Raw genomic sequence first — 15,243 nt, 5'->3', positions numbered from 1 at the left:
TCAGCTTTATTTAGAGTCCATGCCTCGAATGCATAGGTGTCTGTGATGATTGGGAAGATGAGAGCCCTAACAAGACGGATCATGTTGATTCTTCTATCAGCCCATATCTAAAACAGGTTAACCATAGCTGACCGGGCCATTCCAAGCCAACGGCAAATTTCTTGACCATAGCCTCCCTCCTTTGCGATAAGGGATCCAAGGAAGTTAAACCCAGAACCATTTTCAACCTATTTGCCACTAACGAGAAGTGGTTCTTCTATACCATCAGGCATTATTACCATGAGTTTTGTCTTGCTGACATTGAAATGTAGGCCAAACCGTTCACTCTCTTCCTTGACCTTGTTTAAGAGTTCATCCATCTCGGCTATACTAGTTGCATACCTGCCAACACTGAAAACCTAGAAAACAGAGTACATGGCGAACATTTTTGACTTCAAACGATATCCAGAAGCGGAGTTATGGCTTATTAAACTTTGCTCCTTCAGTAAAAAGGTACATTATTTTGGTGCTTCAATATATCTCTTTTTCTATATTGCTGGTATTAAATATCAAATGGTCATAATTGGCGGTCACATCATCCCCAAGTCAACGAGGTTCAGGAATGTCCTCTCATTGTTAATTGTTGGTTAACCCAACACTTGAACAGGATTTAGCCAAAGCAAACAAAGACTAAAGCTATTTACTATAAGTATAAGCTTAATATCCTCTTCAACAATAGGATTAAAGATTGGTATTTGACTGGACTGAAATGAGAAACTTGTAGGACAATTATTAGGTACATTTTGAATACAAGCTTTATGCACATTTTAGCTCATTTTGGACTGTAACTCGAAATACAATTTGCCGACGGTTTGAGATGGATGGTCACATATGTGCTAGATGAAGAGGTAAACATTAGTTAGTGCGATTGTGAAGATTATCATTCATCCAGGTAATAACAACTATGAACTTGAGATTATAATCTGATCTACTGGACTTACGTTTTGATGAGTGGCAATATTTCACATCCTATCTCGGATGCATCATCAGGCCCACTGATGTTATCGCGGGAAAAGTTTGTTGACCTGTGATGAGGATGTTGTGTCACAGGTCAAGATGAGCCGAACCTCTGAGGGATCTTCTTGATCGCTGAACAATAGTGGTTCGGATATTAAGGATATCAAACTGCAATTTTTTTGTAATTTTTTTCAATTTTTTTTCAAATTAACTGTGAATGATCCTAGCACTTCAGAATAGGTCCAGTGGTTTTCCAAAGTCGCGAAAACTTTGGAAAAGAAATAAAATTTAAATTAAAAAAAAAAGTACTTTCGGATTTTCGGGGTTTAAAACTCGGAAATCGGAGTAACTCTCTAAAATCGGAGTAGTTGGCAGGTATGTAGTTGTTATGAGGGTGGTATTGTCTGCATAACATAGGTTTCTTACTATCCAACCACCGACTGACAAGCCATGAGACCAACCGTCCAATTGCACTTTACATTTCATACTCTGCATATAGATTGAAGAATAGCCTGATATCAATGTTAAAAGTTTAATACCCTACCCTTTTAGAGCTTGTCTTTCGTTGAGCAGGAATATAGCTTGCCAAACCATCACAGCATATTCATTTGGGAGAACACTGCTGCTCAACAAAAGAATCTGAATTGGCCACTTTTAGGTGAATTATATGTAGCAATTACCTATTTTTCAAAATTAAAAAAGTAAATCAGATTTTGTTATGAAATGTTTGCAAGACAAACTATTTTTTAATAACAAGAAGTGAAATTGAATAATTTCTCTGTGGGGAAGTACACCATATGCATTTCCTTTTAATACTTACAAGATTTTTTGGTATAACACTGGTTTCAAATGGAGGTTTAATGCCAATTGCTTCTGACAACTGCCTGGCTCGGTCTGCCCTGAAGTTGATGAATATAAGTGTATCACCATCCTGGATGCAGCCTTCTTTGTCAACTATGATTGGTTTGAAAAACTCATCCTTTTCACACTTATCTCCTTCCAATTTGTACAAAGAGTTGCAGTGCTGTTAAGATAAACAGAATCAAAGGTATCACATCAATCAAGTACAATGGCAGATAGTAAAGAAATCAAAATTGTACCTTTTTACACAAATGTCTGACATGGGCAAATAATTTAATTGTGGCTTATGAATGTGGTTGGATACAGTCAACTAGTCGGCACTAAATAGTTGTGACTAGCCAATTATTATGACCATTTGGAGGTCAAAATTTGAGCAAAAACTCAAGGTCACTTTCAAGTCCAAAATGCACAAATCAGCATGTGGAAGGTTTGTTTAAACATGAATGACAAGGGCAATATATTATATCAGGACACAAGGTATTGAAACAGACATCACAAAACTTAATTGCTTTTACTTTTCTGATATTTAGCCATTGAGGTATACCATCTACCCAAATTGATCTCAGGCATTTTCACAAAGCTCCTTGCTAAATGGTGTCAAAGATTGCTTTGAAGTTGAACAAATTCTAGCCTTGTCAGATGATGACAGCAACGTGACACCCCTTTACGTTGTGTAACTTATGTTGCGTTGCGCAACTTACGTTGCATTGGGCCTTGATTAAGTGGTTTTCTATTGTATCATGTATTCTGTTCAAGTCCATTCTACTGAAGATATTGCCTGGGTTGGTAACTAATTTAGCAGAGCCTGAACCCTAAAGAAAAACATCTTTGATATGATGCGCTGTTGCGCACTACTGATGACACCGATTTACTAATCCATCAAATTATCTATTGCCATTCAAAAAGTACATCCAGGTAATATTCAGTAAGTAGATCAAAACTGACCCATGAAAACCTGAAATGTTAGAAATAAGCTTGTGATCTTTTATACTTTTAAAATATTCCCGACAGAATATTCAGTATTACCTCTGTTAAGAGTTTAAAACACAAAACTCAAGTCAACACAAAACTCAAGTCAACATCTATGGACAAAATGCAAACAAAAATTCTTTAGGATGTCATTTCTACAACACTTTGGCTGAAATAATTTCTTCGGTACATTGAAGCTGATAAATTATGGTTTCCATATATATATGTGTCAAAATGAGCTATATAGAACAAGCTATGTAAAGCCAATATGATGGCCCCACGCACACCCACAGCCTGTTAAGCCAATATGATGGCCCCACACACCCACAGCCTGTTAAGCCAATATGCTGGCCCCACACACCCACAGCCTGTAAAGCCAATATGATGGCCCCACGCACCCACAGCCTGTTAAGCCAATATGATGGCCCCACAGCCTGTTAAGCCAATATGATGGCCCCACACACCCACAGCCTGTTAAGCCAATATGATGGCCCCACACACCCACAGCCTGTAAAGCCAATATGATGGCCCCACGCACACCCACAGCCTGTTAAGCCAATATGATGGCCCCACACACCCACAGCCTGTTAAGCCAATATGATGGCCCCACACACCCACAGCCTGTTAAGCCAATATGATGGCCCCACACACCCACAGCCTGTTAAGCCAATATGATGGCCCCACACACCCACAGCCTGTTAAGCCAATATGATGGCCCCACAGCCTGTTAAGCCAATATGATGGCCCCACACACCCACAGCCTGTTAAGCCAATATGAATGGCCCCACACACCCACAGCCTGTTAAGCCAATATGATGGCCCCACACACCCACAGCCTGTAAGCCAATATGATGCCCCCACTCTCATCTACATTGATAACAAATTTGGTATTTTTACTACCATAACCTCAACTTAGTCATCAAGCACATCAGCAACTATCACAATTCCATCAAATTTACCCATAAAATTTCTGACACCAGCTTATCATTTTTGTATCTCAAGTTCCACATACAAGGCAACTCTATCTGCAGCACACTCTACTACAATAAGAGACTAATTCCCAATCCCACATACTCTTCAGATTTGACTCAACCCACATGCCAACTTGTAAACAATCAATCCCATATACAGTCAATTTCTACGAGCCAAATGCATTTGCAGCCAGCAGAAAGACTTTGATAATGCTGCTAAAGAGATTGTTGGTTACTCTAAGAAACATGGCTACCCAACACTCGGACATAATCCAGTCTTCCTTCCAACGTGTCAGGCAAGTCGACAGAAATCATGCCTTACATGCCAGTGAGAACAAATCCAACCGCACCCCTTCAGTTCTCACATACCACCCCAAGAACATTTCCATCCAGAACATCCCATCCGCAACATTATCTTAAAAATTTAAGACGCCAATCAGATCCTACCACAACAGATATCTTTGCATTCAGAAGAGCTCATAACTTATCCAACCATAATGTTAGAGTGTCTCACGCCACCCATAAACTCGAAAGTCAGGATACCACCAACACTTGAACATACCACTGTGACAGATGTTGCTGCAACACTTGCAATTATGTGACTATGGAATGGCCACATGTACTTCTTGCTATCTAGTTTACGTCGTCATTTGCACCCGCTGTAACATTCTCTATGTTGGTGATATGAATAAGAAAATCGCTGACCTCTTTACTGAACACTTGCGGTTGATCAAATGTAATTTTGATGGTTTCCCAGAAGCGCAGCATTATTTTCAACCACCCTTCCCTGTGCACCATCAACAACATCCAGGTCACCACCGCTAGAGGAAGCAATAAGGACTGCATCATCACCAAACAAACTCATTTTTATGGTCAGCATAGTTCAGCCTGGAGGTTTTTAAACAGCAAATTTGACACTTTCAGATTATGGCCTTGATGTTTTGCATTTGTCTGTGGCTCTATTGTACTATTCTGTCATGCATCTACTGTACTACTTTTTTGTGGTTGTCTGCAATTTCTCACCTTCCTCAGTTTTTGTATACAAGGTTCTGTCTATTTTTGCTTGGTTTGTCCTTTCTTTCTTTTATTTTATAAGTGTTTGGTCTTGACCAATAGGTTATTTCTCCCCTAAAGTTGTTCATGGTCACACACGTTTCTGCTTGCTTCTGTGCAGTGTAATTGCATTTGTTCACACAAGTTCAGACCCAAAACGTTGTATAATTTAATGCATTTAACATTATTATTTGGTGTCATGCAAAACTTTGTGTAACAAATTGTCAACCATATATATGTCAAAATATATTTGATCAGTCTCATAATATGTAAAAAGACCACTAAATCAGGGTTCAACTTTTATTGGGTTATCCTGTATTAGGCTACATTTAAAATATTGTTGGTATCAGGAACCCTTCAAATTCACTTGCTAAACCCAGTGATTTTCTTCACTCAAACCTTGTGTCTGTAAGTAAAATGAATTCTATTGTGTGTGCGTAGACTGCGTACTAACCTCAATAACCTTTTCCTTGGTTGTAGCTGTACCAATACCCTGTACCAGACCCTCATAAGCAAGCTTGGTCCTCTCGTGCCTCTTGTCTCTATCCATGGCGTAATAACGACCTATTATGGTGGCTAGTGACCCATATTTCTGCTTCTCTGTATGATCAAGTACTTGCTGGATGTACTTCACTGAAAATGAAAAAAAAATGGTAGTACCATACAAAATATTCTTTAGTAATATTATTGTTCCAAAATCAATGACAACATGTATTTATGATGACATATCAAAATGTACTTCAAGTTGATGAACCTGATTTAAAGTTACATTGCAAAATATGACAAAATTCATTAAGCCATTTCTTATTGTATCTTTCCCATCGCAGGGTGTTGTTATAATATTAGGGATGGGTTATTCCGTTTATTTTCCTAAATGTTTAACACATCAGTGATGCGTGTATTTAACGTATTAACACACATTGATCCAGCCCCGTCTGGCGGCAAGATTTCATGAATATATGATAGGTGCTCACAAAACAGGAATTTCTAACAGAACATGCTAGTACCAATGGTGCTGTACATAAGGTAAAATTTGCGATGTCAACAACCCAAACATGTCAGAAACTATGCATTATTTCAAGGTATTAGTGTTAAAAAATGAATGTTTTGAGCAAGTTTCAAGTAAATTATATAAGGTCGTCTTCAGATTTTGTTACTTTAACTGTTGATTAGTACTGAAGAATGGAAAATTGAAGGTTGAAAATGACTTGCGTGTTACATGTACGTTTGCTAAACGTTTAACGGATCATGTGTGCGTTTAACGGTACATGCGTTTAACGTTCCCATGCCTAATATATATATATATAAAGCTTTCATTTCATTGTCTATTGAACCCATATCAAAATACATTTCCTTAATAGGGAACATGTGTGCTAAAATCTGCAAGAAAACAATATGATGGTAAATTATTTTATTCAAGGAAAGCTAAGGAACTGAAACTTCATGTAATACATGCAGTCAATATGAAAGCTTTTTTTTCTCTCAAGATTGGTGAGATATTGGCTTATTAGGCGACTGCTGGATGCATCACAAACAATCAGTGTTAAAACACATTGAACTTGAAATACTGCTGTATATCTTTGACTATTAAACTATAAGTACATACCTCCACTGGTAGGTGCAGTATCTCTACCATCACCAAAGAAGTGCACAAATGACTTGGGTACTCCAGCTTGCTTAGCACCTTCCAACATTGTCAACAAATGGTGCATATGTGAATGAACACCACCATCACTAACCTGCAAGTTCATAATGTACATACTAATTTTTATTATTCTATATTAAAACAAACACATATCACATAGCATGTTAGATTCTTAAGATGAAGTTGGAATTGTAAACCAGGGAACCAACAATGCAGAGAACCACTGCTAGTCTGTTGGCCAACAACAGGTATAGGAGCAGTAGATTTTCTGTCTATATTATATGAGCAAAAAAGCAAACTAAAACAGTACCAACTGACCAGCAGGGAAACTTTGAATGGATCTTAAAAAGATTCAAGTAGTGTACATAACCAAGGAAAATAAATGTTAAAAACTGTTTAATATGTACAACAACATCCAAAATTTAGGGTTAAAAAGACAAAACAACCGACGTTTCGGGAGCATAAAAACATCCCTTTTGCAAGGTTAAAACAAGTAGCACTAGTAGCTAGCACTGCAAGAGATATTATATGACCAATCAAGACATTTGGTTTATGTAAGTGCATCATCATGGTTATTGGATACAGTGGTGCTTCTTCCTATTCTTTGAGTAGGTTTGAGTAAAGAGACCAGACAAAATTTTTAAACCTTAGAGAGAAGGCGGCAAATTTGAAACTGAGGTAAAGGTAAAAAATAAAATATGGAGTAAAAACAATAAAATACATAAGAAAATAGGCATAAAAAATTCATAACTTTAGAACCAAGTACCCTAGACCTTTGGTGTTTTCAGTAAATGATAGCCTATTGTATTTATAATGTAATAATTACAGTATCTCAATTTTCAAACATGCCTCCTTTGTCTTGACCCCCATGGACCAGATCGTGTCACATATATACGAAACTTACAAAATATCTCCAACAATATTTTTGCAGGTAAGAAAAAATTAGTCTTAAATTACAAGATCTTACCAATCCAAGGAAGTGGAGACGTCCATTGCCATTTTTGGCCCGGTCACAGGCATTTACAAATGCTTCCTTCTTGAAAAACTCTCCCTTCTCGATGGCCAAGTCAATCATTACAATCGCCTGTTGTGACAAAACATATAGATGTATGCTCTATTACTATTAGAAAACACTCCTGCAGGTTGTGAGGAGTTTTCATGTGCAGTAAAATCTGCACATTTTGTTTTGGTTTGGGGGCAATTTTAACGCATTTTTATTTTTATTTGGGAAATTCAGCAAAATTTATGACAAAATTGTTCAAAAGATTTGTTTCTTCTCTTGATGATTCCACTCTGCACCTGACACGGCATACCACATTTCATCTTGTCTTGTCTACTTTGGCTCCAAATATTACTCCTGAACAAAGAATTTCGTTTCTGTTCATTCAATGAAACTGTTATAGTACAAACTGCGGATGGAATGATGTAGTAATTATGTGCTCTTCGCATTTATAAAGATCTTCACATGTTTTGCTTTCCACTTTTCATTGTAGGTTTAATAATATGGATAATATTATGGATACGTTCAGTCCACATTTTATGAGCTTTATGAATCCTATGATTATGCTAGGATGCATGCAATTTTAACAAATGTAATTATTAATTGAATCTCCATATTTGATTAACCAGCTTTAGGCTAATGAAAGTCAAGTCACAGTTTCTTGTTACTTTTTTCAAGATTGAGTAGGGACTTTTTCATTATTCATTTTTTTCAAACTTTCATTATATTTGAGCAGAGCACTTACTTATTTAACACATGGCTTGAAAAAGTGGGGAATTTGGGAAGCTCATTCCCAGGAAATGTTGGTGTTGGAGGGAAATTCTGGTATTTGGAGGGAAATGGTGTCTTTTTTTGTATATAAAAACATGCTAAAAATTGTGGGAAATTTAGCTTGCTTCCCGGGAAATTAACATTTTTTCAAGCCCTGATTTATAACATAGACTATATTGCTGACCTTGTTACTTCATTACTGTGAAACAGAAAATGCCGTATCTGAACCAACATATCACAAAATCAATGTATTGGGAAAGAAAGTGTGCATCTGTATAGAGGTTATCCGTGTTCTATAACTAAGCTGCATATCCTACCAGCGACTCCTATACTTTGTTTAGGACTTTCAAAAGAAGTACCTGCATGTGCAACCATGACTATTTCAAAATAGCCCGCCAAAGTCATGCAGGTAACTCCGAGGTCGTGCATTGAATTAGTTTGAATGAGGAATACTACGGGAACCAGCGCCTTTTGTTAGAAGTCACGCATGATTTAAGTGGATAACCTCTATTGGTATTACATGTATGTAGACTTCAATGCAGAACTGTTAAATTACGACTGCGACGTGTAGCAAATCCAGCATGTGGTAAAAGATGCTATTGTTGGCATTATTCAGAAAAATATTCCTACTTCAAATATCACAAACCTGATAAATGACACGGCCAGAACCAATGGTGAGATGTCCCACTTCACTGTTACCCATGAGTCCTTTGGGCAAACCCACAGCCAAACTGGACGCATCTAATGTTGCATAGTGATCACTAGGCTGACAGAAACTGTCCATTGTCGGGGTATTAGCATTGAGGATAGCATTGCCTGTGAATGATTAGAAACATTGGATAAGTTGTGTTTGTGGCAAAGGTTATCATTTCTTTGAACATACAGGGTCGGATCCAGGAATTTTTGATAGAGGGGGTGCCTTTTGGTCGACGACGAAAAAATTGTGTTAAGGGGGATTACCCCCTCGAAAACTCAACGGGTTTGGCCCATTGTTTGCTGTTCATGGCCGAATTTGTTCATTTTTTTTAATTCCTTTCATTTTTTTGTATTTTTAAGTTAAAATATAGAGGCGTAGCGCCAGCTGTGCCCCCCCTAAATCCGCCCTGACATACGTGTTTGTACACATTGTTGTGATAACGAGTTGTTAGGAACTACAATTTTATTGTCACTAATCACATACTATTGAACTTTTGGAAAGAGGGGGATGTTGTGATAGTGCAAGTAACACATTTAGGGTATCATTTTAATCCGTTTTTCAAATCTGCTGAAACTCCGATTCCGAAAAAAGTGTCGTATAAATGTTTAAAGCATTCTCCAAACCCTAGAGTGTCACCATGTACCGGGTGTTAAAAATGATCATATGGAATTTGAAAGAGTACACAGAATCGCAAATGGACTAAGTCTACCGAGGAATTTAAAAACTCTTTTGATGGCTATATGGCCTATACATCATTTAGACCAAAAATTAAGAAATATGGTCGATTCCTTGGTGGTATTGCTGTGTTTATCAAAAATAAATTTATGCAGGGCATAACCAAAATTAACACTGATTTTGACCATGGTATTTTCTTACTCTTTGATAAAAACTTTTTTGGTTTTCTTGAAAACATAATTGTTGGAATAGTTTATATCCCTGATCTTCAATCAAGCACGTATAAAGCCACTGAAGAAAGTCCTCTTGAAACACTCAATGACATCTTATTTCACTTGAAGGATACATATGATGCTGTGATTATGTTGTGTGGTGACTTCAATGGACGCACTGGTGTGGAAAATGACTTTATTTCAAATGATTCTGTACAGTATATTTTTGATTATTCATGTGAAGAGTTTAATTATGACTATGATGATTTTGAACGCAAACGTGTTTCAAAAGATAATATTGTAAATAAAAATGGTAGAGATGTTTTAACTTATATATCATGAATGGTAGAAGTTGTGGCGATGTTTATGGTGAATATACATTCATTAGTTCACAGGGCAAAAGTGTGATTGATTATTTGATTATTTCTTCATCACTTTTTGAGTATATAAGTGATTTTTCTGTAGATATTATGACTGAATCTGATCATATGCCTTTAAAATGGTCTTTAAATTGTAATGTTAAACTTTCTTTGCATAATGGTCTCAAGGAAAATTGCAAAATTCATACCATTGATAAGTATTGCTGGTCGGTTGAGAAAAGTGGTAAGTTTTCAAGAAATGTGTTTGAAAATAAGCATGAATTTGATGAAATTTGTACAATGATAGCTAATGGTCATATAAATGATGGTGTTCAAAAGTTTATTTGTTTATTACAACAGGCTGTAAACCACATGAAGTGCTGTACCACATACAAATCCAAGAAACAAAGTAAAGGTGGATGGTTTGATGATGAATGTCGTGATATGAAAAAAGAAAAACTGTCTCGTCTAAAGTTGTTTCGGAAAAGTAATACCAGTGAAAATTTGCATTTTTACCAGATGAGTAAAAGGGCATACAAAAATTTATGTAGAAAGAAGAAGCGTGATTACAAAAATTCTTTGAAGGAAAAAATGGTTTCAAACTGTGTCGATCCAAAGTCTTTCTGGAAGTTCATAAAGTTTTTGAGAACAGAAGGTGAGATCCAAAAAGATCCAAAAATTTCTCCATCTGATTGGTTTAATCATTTTAGCTCTCTTCTCAAATCAGATCTAAATTTTGATGTGAATGATGATGAACATAATATGAATGTTGGTGTAAATCAAGATCATGCCCAGTGTTTGAATGTTGATATAACTGATATTGAAATCATTGAGGCGATAAGAAAGTTGAAGTGTAACAAGTCAACTGGCACGGATGGTATATGTAGTGAAATGTATAAATATTGCATTAATGATATTTTGCCATGCTTGACCTGTATTTTTAATGTTGTTTTCTCCTCAGCGATTATTCCTGATAATTGGTGCATGTCTGTTATCACTCCTCTACACAAAAAAGGCGATACAAATGATGTTAGAAATTATCGTGGTATATCATTGATTAATGTGTTCAGTAAGATATTCACTAGTGTGCTAAACAGTCGATTGAACAAATTCATTGAAAACACAAGTATTATTCCAGAAGCTCAAGCTGGTTTCGGAAAGGCTATTCAACTATCGACAATGTATTCACTCTCCATGCAATTATCAACAATCAATTCAGTCGGGGTCATAAATGTTATTGTATTTTTGTTGATTTCATGCACGTGCTTTTGATACAGTGCAAATTGATAAGCTTTTGTCGCGCCTATGCGAAGTTGGTATTTCTGGTAACTTTTATAAATGTATTTCTGGTATATACAAGAAGCTAACATCTGCAGTTAAGGGCGTACTACACCCATGTATTGGTTTGATTGGTCTAAAAAATATTTTTTCATTTATAGCTAGGCAATATATGCACGTTTCATTTGAAATAAAAAAAAAAATTAAAAAAAATAATAAAAAAGGTGCTTTTAAACCATTGTATAGCAAGTCATTTTAGCCCTATATATTTTTTGTTTACATGTATCCTGGTAACTCAGATGCGTGTTTCATAACAAACCATAAATTGTCCATAATTTATTCTTTTCAACATGTTCAAGTAGGGGCATGAATAGAATACATTAAATCCTTTGTTATACCATCTATAGAAATGTACTCACTGATTATAACACTGAATAAATTAAATAGGCCTAATCTCTTCCACATAGACAATTTAATAGTACACCATGTATTTATCTTCTATAATGTGGTGTTAGGAAAAGAGATTAAAAAAAGGCTATAAGGTCATCAAAGGTCAGGTTATAGGTCAATTGGTTCAGGTCAAATTCAGGCATCAACATGTGGTAGTCTGTGATATCATACCGTGTCATAATGAGGCATCAATTTTGATATTTTGTCTGTTACTGGATATATAATGGAAATATGTGAGGTGGATATACTAAAATACCTTGGGATGTAAATGGTGAGTATAATTTAGATTGCCTAGTTGAGATGAATTGGGCAAATAAATATAAAATAGTTACCAAAATCAGAAAAATGAAGCTTACGGAAAACTACCTACATTGTAATATGGTGGTATGGGTGACAAAAAATACAATCTTTTTCAACATTGCTGTAGTGTGGTTGTGGTAACCTGTTACCTATGGCTTAATTAAGTTTCAGTGAAATAGTGTCGCAAGTTCAAAATACAAAATATAGCTCAACATTGAAAATAGAAGCATTTTAACCGGTTCGCTTTTTTTTGATAGTTGTGGAGCACCAAGTTCATGAAGTCATAAAAGAGATCAGGGACCGCTTATTCCCATTTTACATATCAACATTATTTCCCTAATGTGTTAGCAACACATATCCAAAATTTTAACGAAATCCGTTGATAGTAAGCTTTCCAAAATGAAGTGAATTTAAAACATCAGTGATGTACCACCTTTTGGCTTATATCATTAGAAGCATGTACGCTTCATTGATACTGATGCCACCAATTGAACGAGAAGATTTGCCCCTTCATTTTGCATACCACTTTGTCCAATTTCTTTTCTCATTTCTTCACAAAATGCAAAAAAAAAAAAAAAAAAAATGCATGGGTGTAGTACCCCCTTAAAGTGGATAAAAACCACATCACTGATTTTTTCCCTTGTAATATTGGTCTTAGGCAAGGTTGTATGCTAAGTCCATCTTTCTTTTCGATTTTTATATCGATATTTCATGAAATGCTTGAAAATAGAGGTGGAAAAGGTATCAATATTGGAAATGGTGTGAACGAAATCAAATCCTTATTTTTTGCCGACGATATTGTACTTATTGCTGATACGGTTTATGACCTACAACGGCATATAAATATTCTCGCCCGTTTTTGTGATGAATGGGGTTTGGATGTAAATATCATAAAAACCAAAGTGCTTATTTTTAGGCGGGGTGGCAGAATTGCATAGCGTGAAAGATGGTTTTTAAGGAAATCGCATTGAAATAACAAATACTTATAAATATCTTGGTTTAGATTTAACACCAGGAAATACATGGGGAAAAGCAACATGCACTTTGTCGGACCAAGCTAGTAAAGCTATGGCGCAGTTGCGTTTAATTTCAAAAAAGGTGGGTGCTTTGCACATGCGGCACTTTTTTAAAGTTTTTGATTCAACTGTCGCTCCCATTCTTATGTATGGTTCTGAAATTTGGGGCTTTGGTGAATATCATCTTATTGAAAGAGTCCAAACAAAAGCGTGTAAGTTTTTCCTTGGTGTAAATTCATCAACTCCAAATTGTGCAGCTCTGGGTGAGTGTGGTAGATCATCTTTATACACTCGTCAAATAATCAGATTTATAAAATATTGGCTGATGATTTTGCTACTTCCCGATCATAGATATCCAAGAATTGCATATAAGATGCTACTTAGACTTGATGAAAATGGTAAAACAACTTGGGCAAGCACTGTTAAAGATATTCTGTTCTCGTATGGCTTTGGCTATGCATGGCTTGCACAAGATATAGGTAATGAAATCGAATTCTTAAACACATTTAGCCAAAGAGTTTCTGACATCTCTCATCAAGACTGGGTGGCAGAGGTTTCATCAAACGGTCGTCTTGTTCTATATCGGGAATTTAAGAACATGCGCATTTCTGAACACTATCTTGATGTATTTAATGATAATCGATTCATAACTGCCGTGGCAAGATTACGATGTTCTAGTCATTGCCTTCGAGTCGAGACAGGACGGAGAGAAAATTTGCCTTATGATGAACGTGTCTGTATTTTATGCGACGAAGAAGAAGTTGAAGATGAATTGCACTTTCTCCTAAAATGCAGCTTCTTCGATGATCTTAGAGCAAAATATTTCCCCTCCTGTTTGGACTCGAGGCCAACAAAGGCAAATTTCATTCGTTTTACATGTATGACTTCATCAAATGAACACACTTTAAAAGAACTTGCTTCATACTGCCATTATGCACTGCTTACCAGATATAGTATTGAAAAAATGACTGACTTTGTTTGTATGTGTTTCTAAAAATTGGTAAATATTGTAATCATTGATTTTATAGATGTGAAAAGGGCCGGTGGCCTTACAATGTAATAAAACTCTCCTTTTGGGGAGGCTTAACTGAACCATGTAAATGCAAATATATTTCATGACGTGTTACATGTGATTTTTAACCATGGCCTCGTACTTCTATGTAAAATACCGTTTAGATTAAAAAACGTGCATATTAATTAATGACCTCATATAAATGTTGCTTGAATTATGATCATGATGATGATGGGTATATAGTTCAGTGGACAAACGGGGAGACGAAAATCCGGGATGAAAATATCATGTACATACATATTTCAAAAAGATTTTCAGGACCTTTATAGATTCCTCACATTATTTACTACTCCTGCTGGTAGATTTGCGAGTTTCCCCTTCTCTGGATTACTTTAGGAATAATATTTGCAGTAGAAAGCATGAAAAGGGCACACGGTATCGGGACACGGTAATCAACTTTAGGTGCCGAATTCGGAACCAAATACAATGTGAATACTGCTTAACGGTGCCTCTGGATAAATTACTCTGAATATTGGTATTTTATATTCTCACAAAACTACTTTACGAGAATCCAATCAGATTCATGTAACAGGCTACGAATCTGAAGGCCTCATGATACACTCTGAAATCTGAATTCATTGTGTCATTATTTGTATTTTAAAGTGGCACGGTATGGTATACCGGAGTGGGGTATATCCGGGAGGGGTAGACTTTTAGTGTTCAATGACAAGTGAGTAGGCCTACCAAAAATTGTTCAATTTGTCGAAATCCATCAAAACTTTTTTAAAAGAGGGTCAAATTTAGACAAAAACTTGTTTGGGGGTAAAAATTAGACGAAAACTTGTTTAGGGGGTCAAAATTAGACAAAAACTTGTTTAGGGGTCAAATTTTTTGGAAAAGCGCGCTAAAAACTTGCTTAGGGGGTCATTTTGCTCACAGAGGAAAACTTGTTTAGAGGGTGTTCGAAAAAAATTTGGT

General features: G+C 36.1%; 1 protein-coding gene across 1 annotated transcript in view; it reads right to left on the bottom strand.

Annotated features, from left to right (window-relative positions):
- LOC140149012 (2,3-bisphosphoglycerate-independent phosphoglycerate mutase-like) overlaps positions 1-15,243 on the bottom strand; it is a 34,945-nt gene that overhangs the window by 16,354 nt on the left and 3,348 nt on the right. The window contains exons 2-6 of the mRNA XM_072171149.1: positions 8,913-9,082; positions 7,463-7,579; positions 6,457-6,589; positions 5,305-5,483; positions 1,817-2,020 (exon numbers count right to left, since the gene is read on the bottom strand). Of these exons, the coding sequence (XP_072027250.1) occupies positions 1,817-2,020; positions 5,305-5,483; positions 6,457-6,589; positions 7,463-7,579; positions 8,913-9,082 (803 nt within the window). The remainder of the gene's footprint in view (positions 1-1,816; positions 2,021-5,304; positions 5,484-6,456; positions 6,590-7,462; positions 7,580-8,912; positions 9,083-15,243) is intronic.

The sequence above is a fragment of the Amphiura filiformis genome, chromosome 3, assembly GCF_039555335.1.
Source record: "Amphiura filiformis chromosome 3, Afil_fr2py, whole genome shotgun sequence".
Taxonomy (NCBI): Eukaryota; Metazoa; Echinodermata; class Ophiuroidea; order Amphilepidida; family Amphiuridae; genus Amphiura; species Amphiura filiformis.
The sequence above is the reverse complement of the archived record's forward strand: the minus strand, read 5'-3'. Positions and strand labels throughout refer to the sequence as shown.